The sequence below is a fragment of the Protopterus annectens genome, chromosome 1.part0, assembly GCF_019279795.1.
Source record: "Protopterus annectens isolate FY-2018-M chromosome 1.part0, PAN1.0, whole genome shotgun sequence".
In the NCBI taxonomy this organism is placed as follows: Eukaryota; Metazoa; Chordata; order Ceratodontiformes; family Protopteridae; genus Protopterus; species Protopterus annectens.
Window position 1 is genome coordinate 1,806,041,115 of NC_056725.1, and position 19,652 is coordinate 1,806,060,766.

The window sequence follows — 19,652 nt, forward strand, 5'->3', positions numbered from 1 at the left end:
TTATTCCAGACTGTTCCTGGTATCCATAAAGGAGGGCACCTGGCACCCTATTCTAGGCCTATGCACTCTGAATCTGTTGTTCCTGGTACCAAAATTCAAAATGCTGACCCTACACAAGTTTTTGCCAATGCAGATACCACATGCTTGGCTAGTGACCCTGGATCTGAAGAATGCCTACCTCCATATCCCCATAAGGAAGTCCTGCTGGAGTTTCCTACCCTTCAGAGCAGGGTCACAATACTTTTTCAGTTCTCTGCACTGAACGCCTGGCCCCTGGCATTGCTTTTTGCAGACAGAAGGGTATTCAGATTTACCCCTACCTGGACGACTGCCTCATCCAGGCAGATGCCAAGGAAAGACTCCTATAGGACCTCATCTTTTGTTCAGACACTTCTAACCTCCCTGGGATTCACTATCAACCAAGAGAATTCCCAATTTCACCCCACAAGAAGGTTAACCTTCCTGGGAGCTCTACTGACCACAACAGAATCAGCTTACTTCCCTCCTGAGAAGCAGAGCTTCCTCCACGCTTACTTTACATTGCTAGCCTGCAAGACCCACCTCACAGCAATAAAATTCCTGCAAGCACTGGGGTACATAGCCTCCTGTATCCTGTTGGTACCCCTAGCCAGACTGCACATGAGGAAACTACAATAGTACCCCAGGAACCTCTGGTGCCAACACTCAGTCACTGGAGCACCAGCTGCCCCTGATTCCTTTCTTAAAAAGGGAGCTCTTATGGTGGGCAGAGGCATGTATCCTGAACAAGGGTTTACCCTTCACTCTCCCACAGGGCCAGACCATCACCACAAACTCTTCAGACACAGCCTGGGGGGCACACCAAGGAAGTATGTGCACTCTGGGCTCGTGGGAACAAGAGGTTTAATGACTCCATATTAATCTAAAAGAAATGCTGGTGGTGCACAGGGCAATCCTAGCTCTCAAACACCTGAGACCAGGAATGCTCTTGAGCAAGACGAACAACATGACAATAATGCGGTACGTCAACAAACAAGGGAGCACTCACTCCTACCCCCTGTGTCTCTTAGCTATGCAGATCTGGCAGTCGGCCTCCAATCTGGGACTGCATCTCCTAGGGAAATGGAACATCCTAGCAGACTAGGTAAGCAGAAGCCTCTGCACAGGGGGACCTTTCTTGGCATCAGCCAAAAAAGGGAGAATCCGAACATAGATCTTTTCGCAACCACTCTGACTAGGCTTATAAATGCCCTCGGGCAGATAGCCTAGTACACCTACCTATGTACCTCAGAAAACTATCAGCTAACCAAGTTCTGCTCCAGAGAGTTCCATCCAGAAGCACGGAGGGTGGATGCCCTCTCCTTCTACTGGGGCAACCTGTTTTTGTGTATGCATTCCCACCCTTGCCCCTGATTCCCAGAGTACTTCTCAAGATCAGGGAGGAAGGGTATTCTCATTGTTCCAGACAGCACTGGTACCCCTTGCTCCGCATTCTGGCCAAAGAGCCTCCCATGACCCTGCCACTCACAGCAAACCTAACTCAGGAGATGGGGATGTTACTGCATCCAAACCTCCCCACACTCAAGCTGTCTGCATGGCTGATACCCCAAAGGCAGATGAGACTATAGCCTTCAGCAGACAGGTTTTAAATATTAAGGAGGTCAAAAGGCCCAGCACCAGAAAATCCTACTTTGCCAAATGAAGATTTGCTGTCTGGTGCCAGAGCAAGGGCATCAACAGCAGCCATGCCACTCTGCCATTGATTCTGGACTACCTGGCAAAGCTCCTAGAAAAGGGAATGTCATACTCCTCCATTAAGACACATGCCTCAGCCATCTCTGCCTATATCCAGTCGGATCAGCCCTTATTTTCCCAACACCTGTTAGCAGTTCCTTAATGGTGTGGCTCTAGAAGGCCACTTGCTCCAGTGTGGGACCTAAACTTTGTCCTGGAAAAATTCACTGCCTCTTTTTGAGTCAGCTGCTTCAGCAGACCTGAAGTACCTTTCTTGGAAAACTGCCTTCTTGCTGGCCATCACCTCGGCCAGTAGAGTTTTTTAGCTTCAGGGCCTTATAGCCACCGAACCCTTCATCATTTTCCATGCAGACAGCATCTCTTAGGACCAACCCCTCCTTTATGCCTAAAGTGGTCTCTGATATTGCTTTTAACCAGGCCATCCATTTTCCTACATTCTTTCCCAACCCCCATAATAAAGGGGAAAGAATTTTGCATACCCTAGATGTGCACAGACCATTGAGATATTACCATATCCGTCAAAATCTGAATGGCTACTGGTCTTTGCTCTTGGGGCAGTGTGGAAACCCATTTCTAAATGGATCTCTCATTGCATCCATTTCTGCTATTCCTTTCATGGAAAGAGTCCTCCCAAGTCGGATCACATTCCACTAGGGCAGCCTTTACTTCCACTGCCTTCCTGAGAGGGGTTCCAACCAAGGACATTTTGGAAGCTGCTACATGAACATCCATCCACACATTCTCCAAGCACTACCAGCTGGCTACCTTCTCCAAAACCAGGGCAGGCTTTGCATCTGCAGTCCTGCAGGGCATGCTGGCATCCCCTTAATATGCAGCTTGCTTTAAGCCTCTCTAGGCCTTCCTTCACCCTATTTCTCCGTTTTGGGAATCTTCCCACAAGTGATGACTGCAACAGTGAAACATGGCGAACATAGTACGGTTGTGTACACTTACCATAAATGTAGATGTTCGTGTATTCACTGTTGGAGTTCTGTTTCCCTCCCACCTTTTTTCCTCTTTTTTTTGGGGGGGGCTCATACCTATTGGGGGCAAGAAAAACTGATGTAATGGTGTTGGCTGCCTCATTTTATAGCCCTGATTAGCTGACATCAGCCTCGGCCAGCTGACGCAGGAGGGAAATCCTTTACTCTGGTATTCGGGCCGGCCGAGGGCTACCCAGCAGGGATAACCCACAAGTGATGACCGCAACAGTGAATACACTGTAATATCTACATTTATGGTAAGTGTACACAACTTTACTTTCTCTCCTTGCTGATAGGCATGTAGTTCCTACTCCTGATTTAGCCTCAGTTTTCTTTGAGGTTAGAAAGCTCTGAGAAACTTCACTTGTCTACATCTCTTATGAACCAGCACATGTTCTTGCACATCTGACATGTCAGGTGTACATTTTGAGAGGAAGGCCCCCAAGCTTTGCTATGATGGTTGGACATAAGGCGACAGTGAATTACCATGGGCATGATACTTGCATATATAAGCAATATTGCAACAGTAATCTGTTAAAATGTGTACTGGTGTGTTCTGGAACTAGTGTACGTTGTGCAAGGAATTTTAAGCATGATGTGGTCTCTGGGTCTTGGTCATCCTTGGGGGGCTACCATTATTCAGGGCTGTGTATTAATGAGGAATTGCCCAGTGTGCTCTTTCTTAGTTGTGACAGAGATAATCCCAACATTGGATGTAGAGATTATGCACTTGCCGAGGCAGATATTTCATTGTTAATTCACTGTCACCATCCTTGCACTCCTTCCCTTCTGCCTGTCAGACATTGTTTTGGTAAGGGGCTTAGAGTTGGTGCAAATGCTCCTCATGTAATGGCAGAGCTTTGGAGATGGGTCTTTAAGCAGTCATTGCAAGTAAAGAGGAAGGCCTGTCGTAGCCCAAGAATGATTTATCTGCCATGTACACTGTAGAGGTGAAACCGTCACTTCAGGTCTGCAATACGATAAGTACACAACTTATGTTTTCCTTTGCTTCACAGAAGCACGGCGAGCTGTCGCTGTGCCCCATCTGACTTAACTGGCTTTCTTGTTGAACCCCCTTTAAATATGTGAAAGAGTTAATTATGCTTGCCCAAACTCGTTCAGCTGGAGTAGCTGTTTTTTCAGCTGCCCCTTTCCATAAAGATGCTTCTATCAACCTTGTTGAACACCTTTGCTGGACGTTATGTTTCCAGATTCATATCTTTCTTTAGGGCTGGTCAAGGTTGTTTCATTAGGTCAGCCACCCAGGAGAATTTGCTAGAGAGACTATTTTTCTGAGAGATTATTGAAGACTGAATTTCTTTGGCAGACAAGTTATTTACTTGCAGTAAAGCAAGATCTGCTTAGAAAAGTCTGTCTTTATTAACCATCCCACCATCCATCCACCTGTCTGATGGTGAATGTATACTGGTTCTTTTTACAGATCTTTATTTGGTCAGAAACTGGAAAAAGCTGAGAGATGTAGGGTGTCATGGGTTGCAGGAGGTGCAAGAAGTAGCATGATAAGGTTTTATCCTCTGAGCTGAGTAGTAGCATAGTGCATGAGTTTTAAAGGTAAGCAAAAAATAACTTCTCAAGTCAGATCCAACATTGTGAGTATTAACTTTAAAACAAACCATGAATTCATACCACAAACAGCTTCTGAATTTAGCTTGAACCGTTTTTTTGTGTTTTCTGAGATGCAATGGTAAAAGCACAGTTTACAAGAGTAGATGATAAAACATCATCTAAGGTGCTCTATTGGTAGAACAAAACTAAGAAATTGAAGCACTTTAAAGTTTATTTTAATGGCATACGATTTTCCATGTAGCTGCATATAACTGCATTTACTTTTATAAAACCAATATTTGATTGAATCAGATAGCTGACTTATAGTAAGTGCAGTGGCTATAGCTGAAACATGCCTTTAGGTAACTGCTGCACTTTTTTTTTTTTAAACAGGCAGCCACTTGTTCTGTTCCCTTTCTGGTGTATAGCAGGCTTTGGTAAATCTGTTTTAAAATGTCCACTGTCTAACTCAAGTCATCCAGGTCCTTGTTCAGAGTTTTATACTGCCATGTGTTCAACCTTTGTATATCAAGAGAAGTTAGCGCATTTTATGTAGTGATCATAGTGTAACAGTAGACTGACTGTTGTAGTAGGTGATGCTATTATCTCCTTTTTTTTTTTTTTTTTTTTTTTTAATGTAATCTGTGCAAGTCATAGGTGTAAATAGAATAATTTTAATTTGAAAAATGCTAGTAACAGGATAGGAATCACTTTTTGCAAGTGGTGTAGAGAAGTACTAGTGAGAGACACTTTTGCTTGAAAATGCTAACCTGAAGTGAAGAGAAGGTCATAATAGTCCCTTTTATTACCTGCTATAGGTCTTTTTAGTATACTGTTAAATGCCTGTCACGACTGCATATGGTGGCAAATCCCTTGCATAATTTTCTATAGACCTGATTTTGTACCGGTGTGATTTCTCTCTAGTTTGCACAACACATTAATTTTTTGTAGCTGTAGTTTGCTGTTGGAGCCCTGTTGTGCTTGTGGAGGTGGTAGCGAGTAAAATGTGGATGACAGCAATATTAACTGCCAACTGATACGTCAAGTCACATACAGACCTTAAACAGATTTAAATTCTTTGCAGTCAATACCAAATATTCGTGTCACTAATTTCTGTACTTCAGCAGTTGTTGGAGGAGCGGATTTATGATCCATCAAAAATGGAAGAGTCTTGTCACACCATGCCACATTCATAACTTCTTTTGGAAGCTTTTTCTCAAGATTCTTTGGGTTGCAAGTACACTAGCTTTTCATTGCAAGCTGCCGGGTTATGTGTTAATGTATGCATTTTGGCTTCACACTATTTCAGTAGCCTTTTCTTCTGTATGCTGTCTGTAACATGGCTACTTTTTGGTATTTTTATGGCCAGTTTAGTTTGGGGCACTTTTTTGAACTGTTGTACAGTAATGGAGAGTCTTAACCCAAATTCGTGTGTGTAAGTAAAACAATCTGTTGGAAATTGAAAAACATGTTTCATTTACTTTCACAGATTTTCCCAAAATGGCAGCTTGAGTTGAATTGTTGCAGCAGGTTTTGTCAAACCAGTGTCCCTGTTTAGCATCATTTGAAAGATTAGTTGTTTTAATTTACCATTTAGTGTTATGTTTCAGTCAGTACTGGCACATTTTTGGTTTCATTTTCCATTAATGTTATGGTGTTTTGACATGTTTTACTTTAGTTTGTGCTATATTTTATTAAATAGATTATTCTTTTTCAGTTATGGCTGCAGCATCAATTGCCAATATTGTGAAAAGTTCCCTTGGTCCTGTTGGCTTGGACAAGATGCTGGTGGATGACATTGGTGTAAGTATTTTTTATTGTATATACTAGATTCAGGAAATGTCTGACCCCTCCTCATAGTTTCCCAAGGTTGAGTTAAGTTGATGCTTTGTAACATGATTTGTTAATGGTGTGTGTAATTACCATTGCCTGGAATTTGGCTGTGTTCCTTTTTTTTAATGGGTTTTTTCTTTTTCCCGCAAATTAGTTGCTATGGATTTTTTTCTTTGGTTTATCTCCCCTCTTAGTAGTGATGGTTTTACTTGTTCAGGCCTAAAATTTATAAGCATTTATTATAAGAATGCATTAATTTTTTCCCAACTTTATTCCTTTTTCTTGCATACATTTTACCTCCTTGCTTGCGAACCATCATTTCCGCATGGGCTATATTTCTTTGTGGGGAGAAAGGAAATATTGTTAATCTCCTAGGGATGAGAGTAGACGAGGGAGCTGTCTTCCAGGCAGGCATAGTGGTTACTTGTTTCCTGTCTGGTATTGTTGCTTTTGCCCAGCTAAAAGGACTTCAGATTACCCTTTATCCCAGCTGCTTACTTCAGTGGGCAATACCTGGTACATAATCTGCAGGAAGTTCTTATGGGTTATCCAAAGTGCAAACTATATTTAATTGACTCCAGGTGCAGTAGCTGTAAAGCAAGGTTTTCATGGATTGCTAACTGTCTGTAATGGGCAGTAAAACTGGCAACCCTGATAAGAGACCCATTTCTGCTACTATTGCTCGTGATCACAACCATTTAGTTATTACCAAAAGCTTATTAATTAACACAGCTACGGATGGAGATGAGTGCTGATCTTTAAACTGATCCCATAATTCTGTTCTCTAACTACCAAAGTGTGGTGCAGAAGTGCCCTCTATCCGTTCTACCCTAACTCTTGAACAAGGAAAAATACTTAGATTTGTTCACACGAAGTAGGCATCCCACCTGCTGAGCAGTTTTCCTCTTGGAATAGATGTTTCCTTAGTTACAGAGGGCAGTCCACTTTTTTTTATGTGGAAATACTGATTTTTCTTACCATCCTCTTCAGTGTGCAGCAGATCCCTCCACAGCTGCACGGAGAAGTACTAGCCAAGTGTCGAATGTTGTCTGTGGGCAAATATGCAACATTGGTCATCTTTGCTTCACTTGAGGGTACTGGATTGGAGGGGTGGGGACAAGACAAATTCTTGGCAAAGTCATACTCCTACCTTTGAACTTTGCTTAAAACTGAGAATGTGGACAACCCTAATTTAATGAATGCTGGGAATGAATGGCCTGCAGTAAATTAGTCTGTTATCAGTTAACCATTGTAGCAGCTTTCACAAGTCATTTCAAGGTTATCTATGGTCATGTGCATTCTACAGGTGTATAAAACCCTTGTAAGCTCTACTTGCGGACCCCTTCATATCTGTACAAGAGCATAGCATTTATTACTTTATTGTATTTGTTTATTGGGATGATCTGACTGGTTTGGTAAGCTGCTCATTTTCAGCAGAAGCCCTTTGAGAAAAGCTAAAAAAAAAAATAAAAACAGTGAAACAATAAATGCATTTTAGACTAGCATAAATGCCTTTTAGGGCAATATAAGTTGGTCACAATTTGATAGATTTTTTTTTCACTTGATATGGAAACAGAATGCATTAGAATAAAAATGTTAGTGTTACATTTGAGGACAAGAAATTGACAAGTTTATGATTGACATATGTAATTTTTTGCAAATCTTTATGGCAGAAATTTTTTTATAAATTGTGAGGCTGGCAAGACATCAACTTTAAGTTTACAACACAGGTAATACTAAATTGAATATAAACAAAACATAAGACGAACAATAATAAATTTAAAAAGAAAATGCTAAGATCGCACACCATCAGAATCTGTTTTAAAAAGATGAGCGAACTATAGAAACTGGACAGACTGGATGATGAGGGCACTAGTGAAGCCAAGAAGATAGCAAGTTGCACAGGTGAGAAGCCTGATAAATGAGTACTAAAAGTATCAAGGTACATATGTAAAACCACCAGCAACCCCAGGGTAATATAGCACACCCAGCTCCTTCAGATATGCGGGACTCTAGTAGAGAATGGACACAGAGGCGCACACCAAATATTTGTAAATCTATAATGGATTGGAAAGCTGTGCAGAAAAAGTATGATATGCTAGCAAAAGGACATGCAGAATTCTGCCACTTGGCTACTGGCTGGCATCATCTGTAAATGATCAAGCTCCGTGTTTGGAAGTCCTGGCTACAGGGCGTTTACAGTAGTTTAGGGAAGAGAAGACAAGAAACGTAATAAGGGAAGGGAAGCATTTGGCCAACACTGTACAAGAACACACACTGCACTATATCGAACCCTCCCATGTTGGGGGCTGTGCCCCCCCCCCCAACTATATACACCAGCTCTGAGATCACACTATAGTGGGGAAAAGGGCAAATTTCTGTTGGCCAACTGTTTCCTTTCCCTACTTGAATCTTTCGCAGATTTGAACATTCGGTGGTTTAATGTCGAAGAAAGGTTTGTGGAAGTGAACCTTTAACAAATTGGTATAGACACCAAGGATTCAAGGGGTCTGGAACAAAACTCAGAAGGTATGGGAAAAAAAAACTCTAAATGAAAGAGGTGATGGCTGTCATTTTAGCCATGAAAGCCTTCAAACTGATTTGACAGTTTTGAACGTTGCATATCCTGATGGACAACTCAGCACTGATATGGTACAACAAGAGGAGGGGCGGGGTAACCCACTCATACCTCTTCTGCATGTTAACCATGAAGGCATATTTGACCTCTCGGTAGGGCATGGTCCTCATGGCATCTTGCTGAGCAGATCAAGCTTCATGAATGGATATTGATCAAGGATGCATTTCTGCATTTGACCCAGAGGTGGGGCATGCTGGAAGCAGGCCATTTTATTTCTTCAGAAAACAAGTATGCCTTTTCAGTGAGTTGGGCTTATCAGCTTTTTGTATGCCTTCCCCTCCCGTCCTTTTTCTTCGGATGCTGCAGAAGGTAGAGAACAGGCTGGAAGTGCTGCATGTAACTCCCTTTTGGCTGAGAGAACAGTTGTTCATCCCTCCTGCATGTGGTCAGGGTGTAGCCTGTTTGCTGCCTTAGGATATGAACTTCTCAACCCAAGGCTGATTCGTACACCCCGACCTTGAAACCTGTAAACATGGATGATTTAGCTCTCGTCTGGTTTACACACTTTTCTGAAGGTGTGCATTCTGTCTTAAAGGAAATAGTGCCAAAACGCAGGGAATTCTTACATAGCAACTGGAAGAGTATGTCTAGAAAGAGGGGATGGATTCTAACCAGGCTTGTGTGTTCTTCATCCTCTAGTACTTGTCAAATCTTCAGAAGTCAGGATAGACTTACAACTTAGTGAAAGTAATTATCTGGTTTTCTGCCTTGCCTACCTTGACATCCCCCTTTCCAAATTTGATCACAGTTCCCTTAGCCATTTAGCTTTCACTTAACTCCATCTGGAGCATTTCTCCCTGGGCCTCTGCTGAAAATTGTCTTGTTCCAAGTTGGACTTTCCCAGTTAACAAATGTCAAATTAATATAGTTCAGTACTGTGCTGTATGCTTTACCTCTAACAGATGAATTCCATCCACTCACTCTGCATGTATTCTTTTACTGCTTTCTTTATATAATCTGTTTCATTTAGCAGCCCTTTAACTATATATGTACTATCAACATGCCACCTACTTTAGCTATTTCTTTTTCTCTGTACTAATTTTCAGTACCTTATTTATACGTCTTCCTCAATCACTATAACCCTTCCCTGACTATCTTTCATCACAGTGCCACAAACATCAGCTATTTTAACTGTTTTTCTGTCTGCCATTAGTCTGTCAATTTGCCAATACTTTAACTACTAATTTTACACAGTCACTATAACTTCTGTCCACTGTCTCACTATTCTTTCTAATCACAACCTCTGTTTACTTTGTTATAAACAATATTTCATGTACTTGTACTATTCTATGCCACTTGTCTTAACCTTTTAGTAAAGCTGGTATTTTTTGTCTGTGATGCGTAGCACCATCTACACTACCCACTTCATATCCAGCAACTGTTATTGCTCTGTATCACTAGTAGGACTTGGCAAACTGCTTTGACTACATAGTACTCTGTTTTGCAGTCTTAAAAAAATCTTTATCTTTTCACTTTCCTCTTGTAAACAAAATACAGATACCTGCCCAGATACTACAAATTGTGCCTGTCCTCCTCCTTCAAGGTACATCCTACCACAAACTTTATACCAAATATCTACCTTCCTGTAGTTCATAAACTTCCTGTTCTTAATATCACTGCCTTTCACTGTAGTGTAGCTCCTAATTTGTACCTTATCACCAGCATTCAAATTTAAGAATAACTATCAAAGGCAAAGCTCCTTACTCCACAAATTAAACATAAACATAAAATTAAATGCAAATGGTTCGATCACTATCACCACATTTATCTGCCGTTAAAAATGGGTGGAGATATCCATCCAAACCTGGGGCCAACTCAGAAATTACTGAATTTAGGGGTATCAGCCAGAGTACCATAGTACTGCCTCCCACATTCCACAAACCACTGAGGTTTAGAGTTCTTTCATGTCAGTATTAGAAACCCTTATAATGAACTGCTTGAAGTTCGTGTTTGGCTAACCAGTCACTCTTCAGATACCCAAGTTTTAAGCTGCAAGAATATAAGTAAAAGATGAAGTCTTCTCTCTAGACTGCAGCATTGTGTGATCCAACAAAAAAGAAAAGGCAGGTGGGATTGCAGTAATAAGCATATGTTCAACGTGTTTCACTATTGCAGTCCTTACAAAATGGGTTATCCGGCTCCCGGTAGCCCACAGTCGGCCAGAATACCAAAGTTCTTGATATATGACATCTGCTGCCTTCGGTTCAAGCCTGACATCAGGTACAAAGGAAGGCAGCCGACACCATTTCCTCAGTCTTTCTTGCCGCAGAAGCATTTTGCACAAGTGCCGGTCGGCCGAGTACCTTCTTATTGTATTCCGACTGTTTAGTTGGACATCCTTGGATAGTACCCCATTGGGGACCCTCTTTTCATGCTTTAATGAATGTCAGAGAAAGTTAATAACTTATCTTGCCTGTGGAAAACAGAATGTTAAGTTGTCATTCTCGCCTTCATTCTTGCTGGATGGGTTCGGAGCTGATCCTCTGCTCCGACTCTGCCTATACTATAGCTCAGGAGCTATTTTTACCGGCTCGAGGCAGCCCTATATCCCACAAAACCATGCGCTAACTCCCCAGATCTCATTTGCCGCTTCGCTGCGAGGTAGTCTGTTTTTACCGGCTCTGGTCAGTAAGTGCTTTTTTCAGATATATATTCAGTCTCAATAGTTTTTTTCCAGTTACCCTTCTTTAGGTCCCTTCTAACTGCCTTACCCTTTCGGTAGCCCTTTTTCTCCCTTTCTTTAGTTAGTTTTTTTATCTTGGGCCTACGGGTTTTTCCTTAGTTTTCCCCCACCCCTTTTAGTGTGTGTGTGGGTTTTTAGTCCGTTCTCCTTAACTTAAATAAGTGTGTGTGTGTGTGTGTGTGTGTGTGTGTGTGGACTGACTGTGTTCCTTTTTTATTTTTTGTCAGGATGTCAAAGGACCCTAAGGTTTTGGGATTCAAGAAGTGTGACTCGTGCTGTCAGAAAATGTCCCTGACACTGTCGCACTTCTTGTGCCTATTGCTTGGGGCCTTTACACCTGCAGGACTCTTGTTCCGTTTGTCACTGATTTAGTTCAAGAGTCCTGCAGGAAAGGCGTAAGAAGTTCATCCTAAGGGGCTTGTTAAAGCCTGATGATTCCCCGTCCAAGTCTGGCTCGGGGAAGTCGTCAAAAACCGCCAAACCCTCGGCTCCAGCTTCTGAGCCGAGGGCTGGCGTTATCTAGATTGCTCCGACCTCGGTTCCGGCTGGTTCCGAGGAGAGCAAAGTGGTTTCTGCTCCGAAACCTTCATCTGAGCCGACCCCAGCACGCAAGCGCTCTAGGTCCCCTTCGCTAGAGTCCATCAGATTGGCTCCGAGGTCCCCCCTCTCCTATCGGAGCGGAGTCATAGGACTCATTCATCGAGGTCATCCAGGCTCTCTGACCACGACATCTCACCAGACTGTGGCTCCTTCGATACAGCCATCCATTCCTCCTCCGACTCATCTCTCTAGCTTGGAGCCGGAGTTTGTTGGAACCGTGAACTTGCCCACGTCGGAGCCGATACTTCCTCCTTCGGCTCCTGTGTCGTCAGCTTCGACCTCTTCATTGGTTCCATCCGTGGAGAGGTCCGGGCGCCGAGACTCCATTGTCGGAGTGGCATCGGACCCTTGTCCGACCCTGCTCTCCCTCTCGGAGCTTCTCCTCTGGTTAGTTCGGCCCCGACATCATTCTCGGAGCCTTCTGTCGGTTCCAGGGGCGGTTCCGGTCTCTTTGGAGCCGGTGCTACCTTTGGTATCTGATAGGGGAGCCTTCGAGGTGATGAGGAGTGTGCTGGACCCATTGTCCACTCCAAGGTTAAGTTCTGCGGCTCCTCCCTCTGTAGTGCCTGTTACGGTCTCTGGCCATCCTCTTACACCTGACAGCAGAGATCCAAAGCGTAGGGTAACCACCTTGGGTGTCTCCTCTTCCGAGGGCTCCCCTGAAGTTTCAGGGGAATCCCCTAGGAAAAGAAAGTGCAAGAGGAAGCACATAGACTCCCCCGAGTCTGTCACATTGGACACCGACTTGGATGAGTCGGAAGGTTCCCCCAGATCCCCCTCTGAGGATGTCTCCTTTTCAGACATCCTGGAAATCCTAAGACAGAGGGGAAATTGGTCCACTCTCAAACCTTCCGAGGACGAGTCGGTTTACCTTGACGCCTTTGGATCTCGCCCTTCCACCTCCTGGGTGTCTCCCCCTTTCGACCCACTAATGGAGGTAGTGGCTAGAAAGGCGTGGGCAGCTCCTGATTCAATGGAACCTACCCCTAGGAGGCCTTCTAAATTTATTTCTGCGCCAAATGACAAATCCTTTCTCACCAAAGGTGTTTCAGTTGATGCTATGGTGGTAGCAGCAGCCACTAAGAATGAATTGGCTGATCCTTCTGTATCTGTTCATCCTCCTAACAAGAGTCCAGGACCATGGACAGGTACGGCAAGCGGACCTTTGCTTCAGCGACCTTTTCTATGCGATCGCTGAACTATTTGTCATTTCACCCGCCTTCAGAGAGACTTGCTCAGAGCTGGGTGAAACGGTACAGGATCCTTCTGCTGCGGGGTTTAAGGACAAAATAAACTCTCAGCTGGCTACCCTGAACTCCATTGTTAACTCCTCCATGCGGCTTATCTCTTATGCAGCCGATTGAGCGAGTAGGGCCGCCGGCACAGGCGTTGCATTGAGACGTCACGCTTGGATGCGAGACTGTAACTTTGCTGATCCCTTCAAGGCGTCCTTCACCAACACCCCCTTTGACGGTTCGGAATTGTTCGGACCTCAGGAAGAATACCCTCACCACATGCGAGCAAGATGGTAAGACTCTCTGCCGTGGGAGTCAGTTTTTCCACGCCTTCTAGACCTTATCCTAAGGGACAGAAGGGAAGAAAGATGTGGTTCCGCAAACCTCAGGGAGTCACGCCTGCCGCACGTGGTGAATTTCCCCCTAGAGGCAGAGGGGGAAATAACAGACGCCGCCCCAGGGGCAGAGGGGGTCCTCAGAACCAGGGCTCTAGGGAATCTTTTCCTGACCAACCCTTTCAGCATCCCTGAGAAGCTGCCCGACTGTCCGCCTTCGGAGGCAGTCGGGGGAAGATTATCTCTGTACCCTGAAGCCTGGCAATCCCTCTCCCAAAACACATGGGTACAGAAGATCATATCCGAGGGTTACAAAATCCCTTTCACTTTCCCTCCGGTACAACCGCCAAAACCCCTACCAGACGTACCACCAGCACAAAGGGGCAAGGCTCGGCTAGAAATAAAAAAGCTGTTGGAAAAAAGAGTCATCCAGGCAGTCCCAGCAGATCAGCTAGGATCCGGAATTTACTCCAGATTCTTTTTGGTACCAAAAAAGGTGCTCCAGGAGGTTTCTCCACTTCCAGCTGGGAGTCAGTCATTTTCAATTCAGGGCCCTGCCCTTTGGTCTCACCACAGCCCCCCGGGTGTTCACCAAATGTTTGGCAGTGGTCATGGCTCACCTGAGACAGAAAGGATTCCAGGTGTTTCCATACTTAGACGACTGGCTCATTTCCGCTACCACCAAACAGGATCTCCTAATGGCCAGGGGTTACACTATTCAACTTTGCAACAGTCTGGGTATTTCTGTAAATTTTGCAAAGTCCTCCTTGTCAATGTATAAACTTTATAGGCGCCGTATTAAACACCACAGAAATGTCTGCAACATTACCACCTCAGAGAGTGACATACCTAAGGCGGAATGTTCAGCCCCTGTTTCAGCCCAACAAAGTCCAGGTCAAGCTAGTATTGAAAGTGTTGGGCCTCATGGCGGCGGCGATTCTTCTACTTCCATTAGCCCGCTTCCACATGAGGCTCCTTCAGTGGATGCTGTTTTCTCAGTGTTCCTTTCAACAGCTACCAATTACCCACAACATTTTGATAACCCCATCTTGCAAGAAACATCTCTCCTGGTGGATGGTTTCCCCTCAGCTTTTTCAGGGCAGACCCTTTGTTCTCCCCCCTCCAGTTGCCTCTGTCACAACGGATGCCTCTCTGATCGGGTGGAGGGGGGGCATTATCAGGGCAGGACGGTCCAGGGCACTTGGCAACAGTCAATATGCCACCTGCACATAAATGTCCTGGAGATGAGGGCGGTGCTTTTGACGTTGCAAGCCCTTCAGAGCTCTCTTCCCACGGGGACTATAGCAATTCAAACAGACAATATGTCTGTGGTGTGGTACATAAACAAGCAGGGCGGAACAAGGTCCTATCCCCTCTGTCGAGAAGCACTCAGACTTTGGCAATGGGCGATTTCATCTCAACGGTTTCTGATAGCAACGCTCATCCCCGGGAAGTCCAACGTCATAGTAGACAGATTGAGCAGAACTATCCTCATGCCTCATGCGTGGTCTCTAAATCAAGCGGTAGCAGACGGAATTTTTCAGAAGTGGGGCCAGCCTTGCTGCGACCTTTTCGCAACTCCCCAAAACAGCAAGTGCCTCTACTTCACACTTTTTCCTCTGCCAGGCCAACCCCTCAGAGACGCTCTTGTTCACGTTTGGCCCCGGGGTGTCCTCTTTGCCCCTTTTTGGCCTCGACAAGTTTGGTTCCCGTTCCTGCACAAATACCTACTGGAACAGCCTTGGCATCTGGAACCCCTTCCGGATCTGTTGACCCACCTCACGGGCAAGCTGCATCAGTCTCTACATTCCATCAACCTCACAGCTTGGTTGCTCCACTTCCAGCCATAGCCAGGCTTCCCCTTATTTCTCCTCCTGTTCGTGATATCATTCAGGCCTCCCATAAGTCCAATACTAGGAAGACTTATGCGAGTAAATGGAAGCGTTTTTCACACTGGGCACAAACTAGGTTCTTAGATCCTTTCCATACACCCATTCATGAGGTTCTGGACTTTCTGGCGGAGCTTTTTCATTCAGGGTCATCGGCCACTATCAGGGTACAATTAGCGGCCATTGCTAATTTTCATGTTGGACTCTCAGAAGCAAATATTATGTCCCACAAACTATGTAAAGCCTTTCTAGAGGGCATCTTTTTGCTCAGATCTCCAGTCAAAGATCCACCCCCACAATGGGATTTGAATTTATTTCTAACCTCACTAATTCTGCCCCCTTTTGAACCTGCAGCTTCTTGCTCCCTCAAACTTCTTTCTTGGGAAACGCTGGTTTTATTAGCTATAACATCTGCCAGAAGGGTATCGGAACTTCAAGCCTTGTCTGTCCGTCCTCCTTATTTGGTTTTTCATAAAGACAGGGTAACTCTTAGAACAAACCCTTCCTTCCTACCAAAAGTGTTATCGGAAGCAAATCTAAACCACTCCATTGATTTACCTGTCTTTTTTTCCCAGACTATACCAACAGGGCTGAACAAAAATTACATTCATTAGATGTTCATCACCAATTACGGTATTACCTAGACAGGACAAAACAATTCAGAAAGTCAGACCAGCTCTTTCTCTCTTATGCTGCAGGCAAGAAAGGGCTTCCGGTATCGAAGGTTACTCTTTCCAGATGGCTGGCATCTATTATTACCTTGGTCTACGAGTTGAGACACAGGCAACTTCCCTCTAGGCCTAAGGCTCATTCAACCAGGGCACTATCAACTTCAACGGCATTTCAAGCAAGGTTACCACTAGATGCCATTTGTGCAGCAGCTACATGGGTTTCCAAACATGCCTTTATTGCCCATTACAAGCTTGATTTAGCCTCCAGAAATAGAGCTGATTTTGGTTCCACAGGAGTCTGTTTCATTGAGCCACCCAGGACTAAGATGCTAGGGACGCTGTCCCAGCCAGCAAGAATGAAGGCGAGAATGACAACTTAACATTAAGAAGTTATGTCTTACCATAACGTTCCATGTTGGTTGTCTTCTCGCCTTCTTTCTTGCGTCCCTCCCTCCTGCCCCCTAGCCTGGATAGACTTGAGGTTCTGAGTCCTTCCATTTCTGGAGATACAATATGTTGCGTCTTTTTCTTTGTATCCTTAGTGTTACTAGCAGGTAATCTGTTCTCGTAAAAGGATTATAATATTATTATTGTAATATTATTATTTATACTATGTCTTAGCTTCCAAACGAGATCTGGGGAGTTAGCGCATGGTTTTGTGCCTCGAGCCAGTAAAAATAGCTCTCGAGCTATAGTATTGGCCGAGTCGGAGCCGAGGATCGGCTCCGAACCCATCCAGCAAGAAAGAAGGCGAGAAGAAGACAACTAACATGGAACGTTATGGTAAGACATAACTTCTTATTCTGCACCGTGATTTTCACTCCTATTGTATCACTTATTTGTGTCTTGAGCAAGACGTCCCTAATTGGTATGCGGGTTGAAAGAAGCACAGAGAACACATTCGCCATAGAGCTAGGATTTTGTTTAAGCATTTCGGAGTTTGGCCTAAGTTTGTCAGTCTCCCGACTTCAGATGTTCCTAAGATGCGCAAGGATAAGGACAGCTACAGGCTTGGGGTCAAATTAACAAACTACGTCCCTGCTAAGGTGGTTGTTGGCCCAGCGGTAGTCAGTGAGATGCTTTCATTGCCCCTGCAGTCCGCGGATGTTCAGCAGCAGGCGTCTGCGGAGATTTTTCTGAGTCCTCCATACCACAGGCTTCCAGTTAGTCTTTGGACCCTCCGCCAGTCACCTCCTCTGGATCTGGAGCCGCTAAGCAGGCGCTGGCTTCTGAGGCCTCTATTTTCTGACCGGAGACCAGATCCAGACCGACTACTTCGGTTCAGACTTCTGCGGTGGCTAGGCCTCCCGAGTCCCTCTGGCTTTCTAGCAGGTCTTCCAGCCGAAAATCTACTCCAAAGCAGGTGCCGGCCTCTCCTCAAATGCCTCAGTCTCAGATGATTAAGACTGCTAGTAATCTCTTGACCCTTATCAGGGGCTCTCAGCCACCTCCTAAGAGGGCTAGGGAATTGTCCCCGCATATTTTGTCTGCTTTAGGCTCTGCATTTTCCAGCACCTCTGCTGATGAGAGAAACTCTCAGCTTTTTTCTGGGTTTGAGGATTCTGATGCAGCAGACTCCATCCCTTCTGCCTCCCCTCCAGAAGATTTTTCTTTTGGAGATGCTCTGAATACTCTTAGGGAGCATTTCAAATGGGAAAGCCAGAACTACCCTCAGTCTAAGAAACGTATTGGGGAATTCTTGGATTTGCCACAGCATAAGCCTTTGGCTATCCGTCCGGTTTGGAAGTTGTTGATTTCATGGAAAATTCTTTTAACTCCTAATTCTGTTCCTCCTGCTCCCAGAAAGCCTGACCGGTATTAGAGTTCCTGATTTTCATCAGTTCCTTTTCAAGAATCCTACTGCTGATCCAGAGATTATTTCTCAGAGCCCTAAAGGTGTTAAAGCCACGGTTGCTAAAAATCCTGTTCCTTCTGACAGGGAATCTAGGGCCTTGGATAGGTGGGGTAAAAAGGTTTATACTTCTTCTACCCTGTCTATTAGGTTTGTTAATTGTCTTTTTCACGTGCTTAAGTATCAGCATCATACTTTGGAGGCCATTAAGACTAAAATTGCTGATGTTCCTTCCCTGATGGAGAGTAAGGACATGCAAGATTTATTGAATTCTGCCGCTCTTGTCACTAAACATTCTCTACATTGTGGTTTTGACACTTTTTTGAGGCTTCTTGCAGGACAGCAGCCACTGGTTCAGTTATTAGAAGACATGCTTGGCTCAGGGAACAGCCTCTTTCTGAACCTGTCCTATCTAAATTACTGGATGCACCTTTGCACAAGGACGGTCTTTTTGGTAGCAAAGCAGAAGAGGTGTTGAAAAAGTTGGGGAATAAGGCCAAATCTATGCAAACTGTTAAGGATTTTCTGCAAGTTCATCCTCCTCGTTTTAGTAGGCATTACCCTTTTAAGAATTGGACTTTTCCTGACCCTAGTAAACAGGGTCGCACTAGGCCTAGGGGTTACAGATCTTCTAGGGGACAGACTTCCACCTCTCAAAAGGCTAAGCGCTGGCAGTCTTCCTCTTCAGAATCGGGGAGTTCTAAGCAAACTTCCCAAAGCAAACATTCCCAATAACTCTGACGTTCCTCTGCGGGTCCAGGGTTTCCTTTAGGGGGGGAAGGTTAACCATTTTTGCAGATGTCTGGTACACCATCAAAGATGACAAATGGGTGCTCAAAATAGTATCCCAAGGCTACAAGTTCTCTTTTTACACCTTCCCGGTTCTCCAAGGATACCCAGATATATCCCCACTCTTCAAAGGGCAGAAGCAGAAAAACAAGTTTCTTCTTTGCTAAACCTGGGAGCAATAGAGCCAGTTCCTACACTACAGATGGGCCAGGGTTTCTACTCAAGACTTTTCCTGGTTCCCAAAAAAGGGGGCACCTGGCGCCCTATTCTGGATTTGTCCATTCTAAACACTTTTTTCTAGTGATTCCCAAGTTCAAAATGCTCACTCTTCAGCAGTTGCTGCCAATGCTGGCCAAGGATTGCTGGCTGGTGACTTTGGATCTCAAAGCTTCTCTGCACATCCCAATAAGGGAAAGCTGCAGGCAGTTTCTTCGCTTCAGGGTGGGGAACAGGCACTTCAGTTCTTTGCACTGCCCTTTGGCTAATCTACTGCTCCCAGAGTTTTTATAAAATGCATGACTCCAGTCATTGCTTTTTGCAGACAAAGAACCATTCAAATTTACTACTTGGACGATTGTCTTATTCAGGCAAACTCTCCAAAGCAACTTCTAAAGGATTTGGACTTTGGACTTTGTAAAGAACCTTCTCGCCTCGTTGGGCTACACTGTCAACGAAAAGAAGTCAAAATTGGTACCCACCAGGGAGATTGTATTCCTGGGAGTGAGTCTAAACACAGCCGCCCAGATGGTATCTCTCCCTCAAGAGAAACAAATGGATCTTTCGAATTACTTTAAGAATTTGGCAAGCATGACCCAGCTCTCTGCAAGGCAATTCCTGCAAGCCC

The 19,652-nt window shown here is 44.6% G+C and overlaps 1 protein-coding gene across 1 annotated transcript in view; it reads left to right on the top strand.

Annotated features, from left to right (window-relative positions):
• Nucleotides 1–19,652, top strand: part of TCP1 (t-complex 1) — a 1,162,065-nt gene that overhangs the window by 145,888 nt on the left and 996,525 nt on the right. Inside the window, exon 2 of the mRNA XM_044075988.1 lies at nucleotides 6,001–6,102. Within this exon, the coding sequence (XP_043931923.1) occupies nucleotides 6,001–6,102 (102 nt within the window). The remainder of the gene's footprint in view (nucleotides 1–6,000; nucleotides 6,103–19,652) is intronic.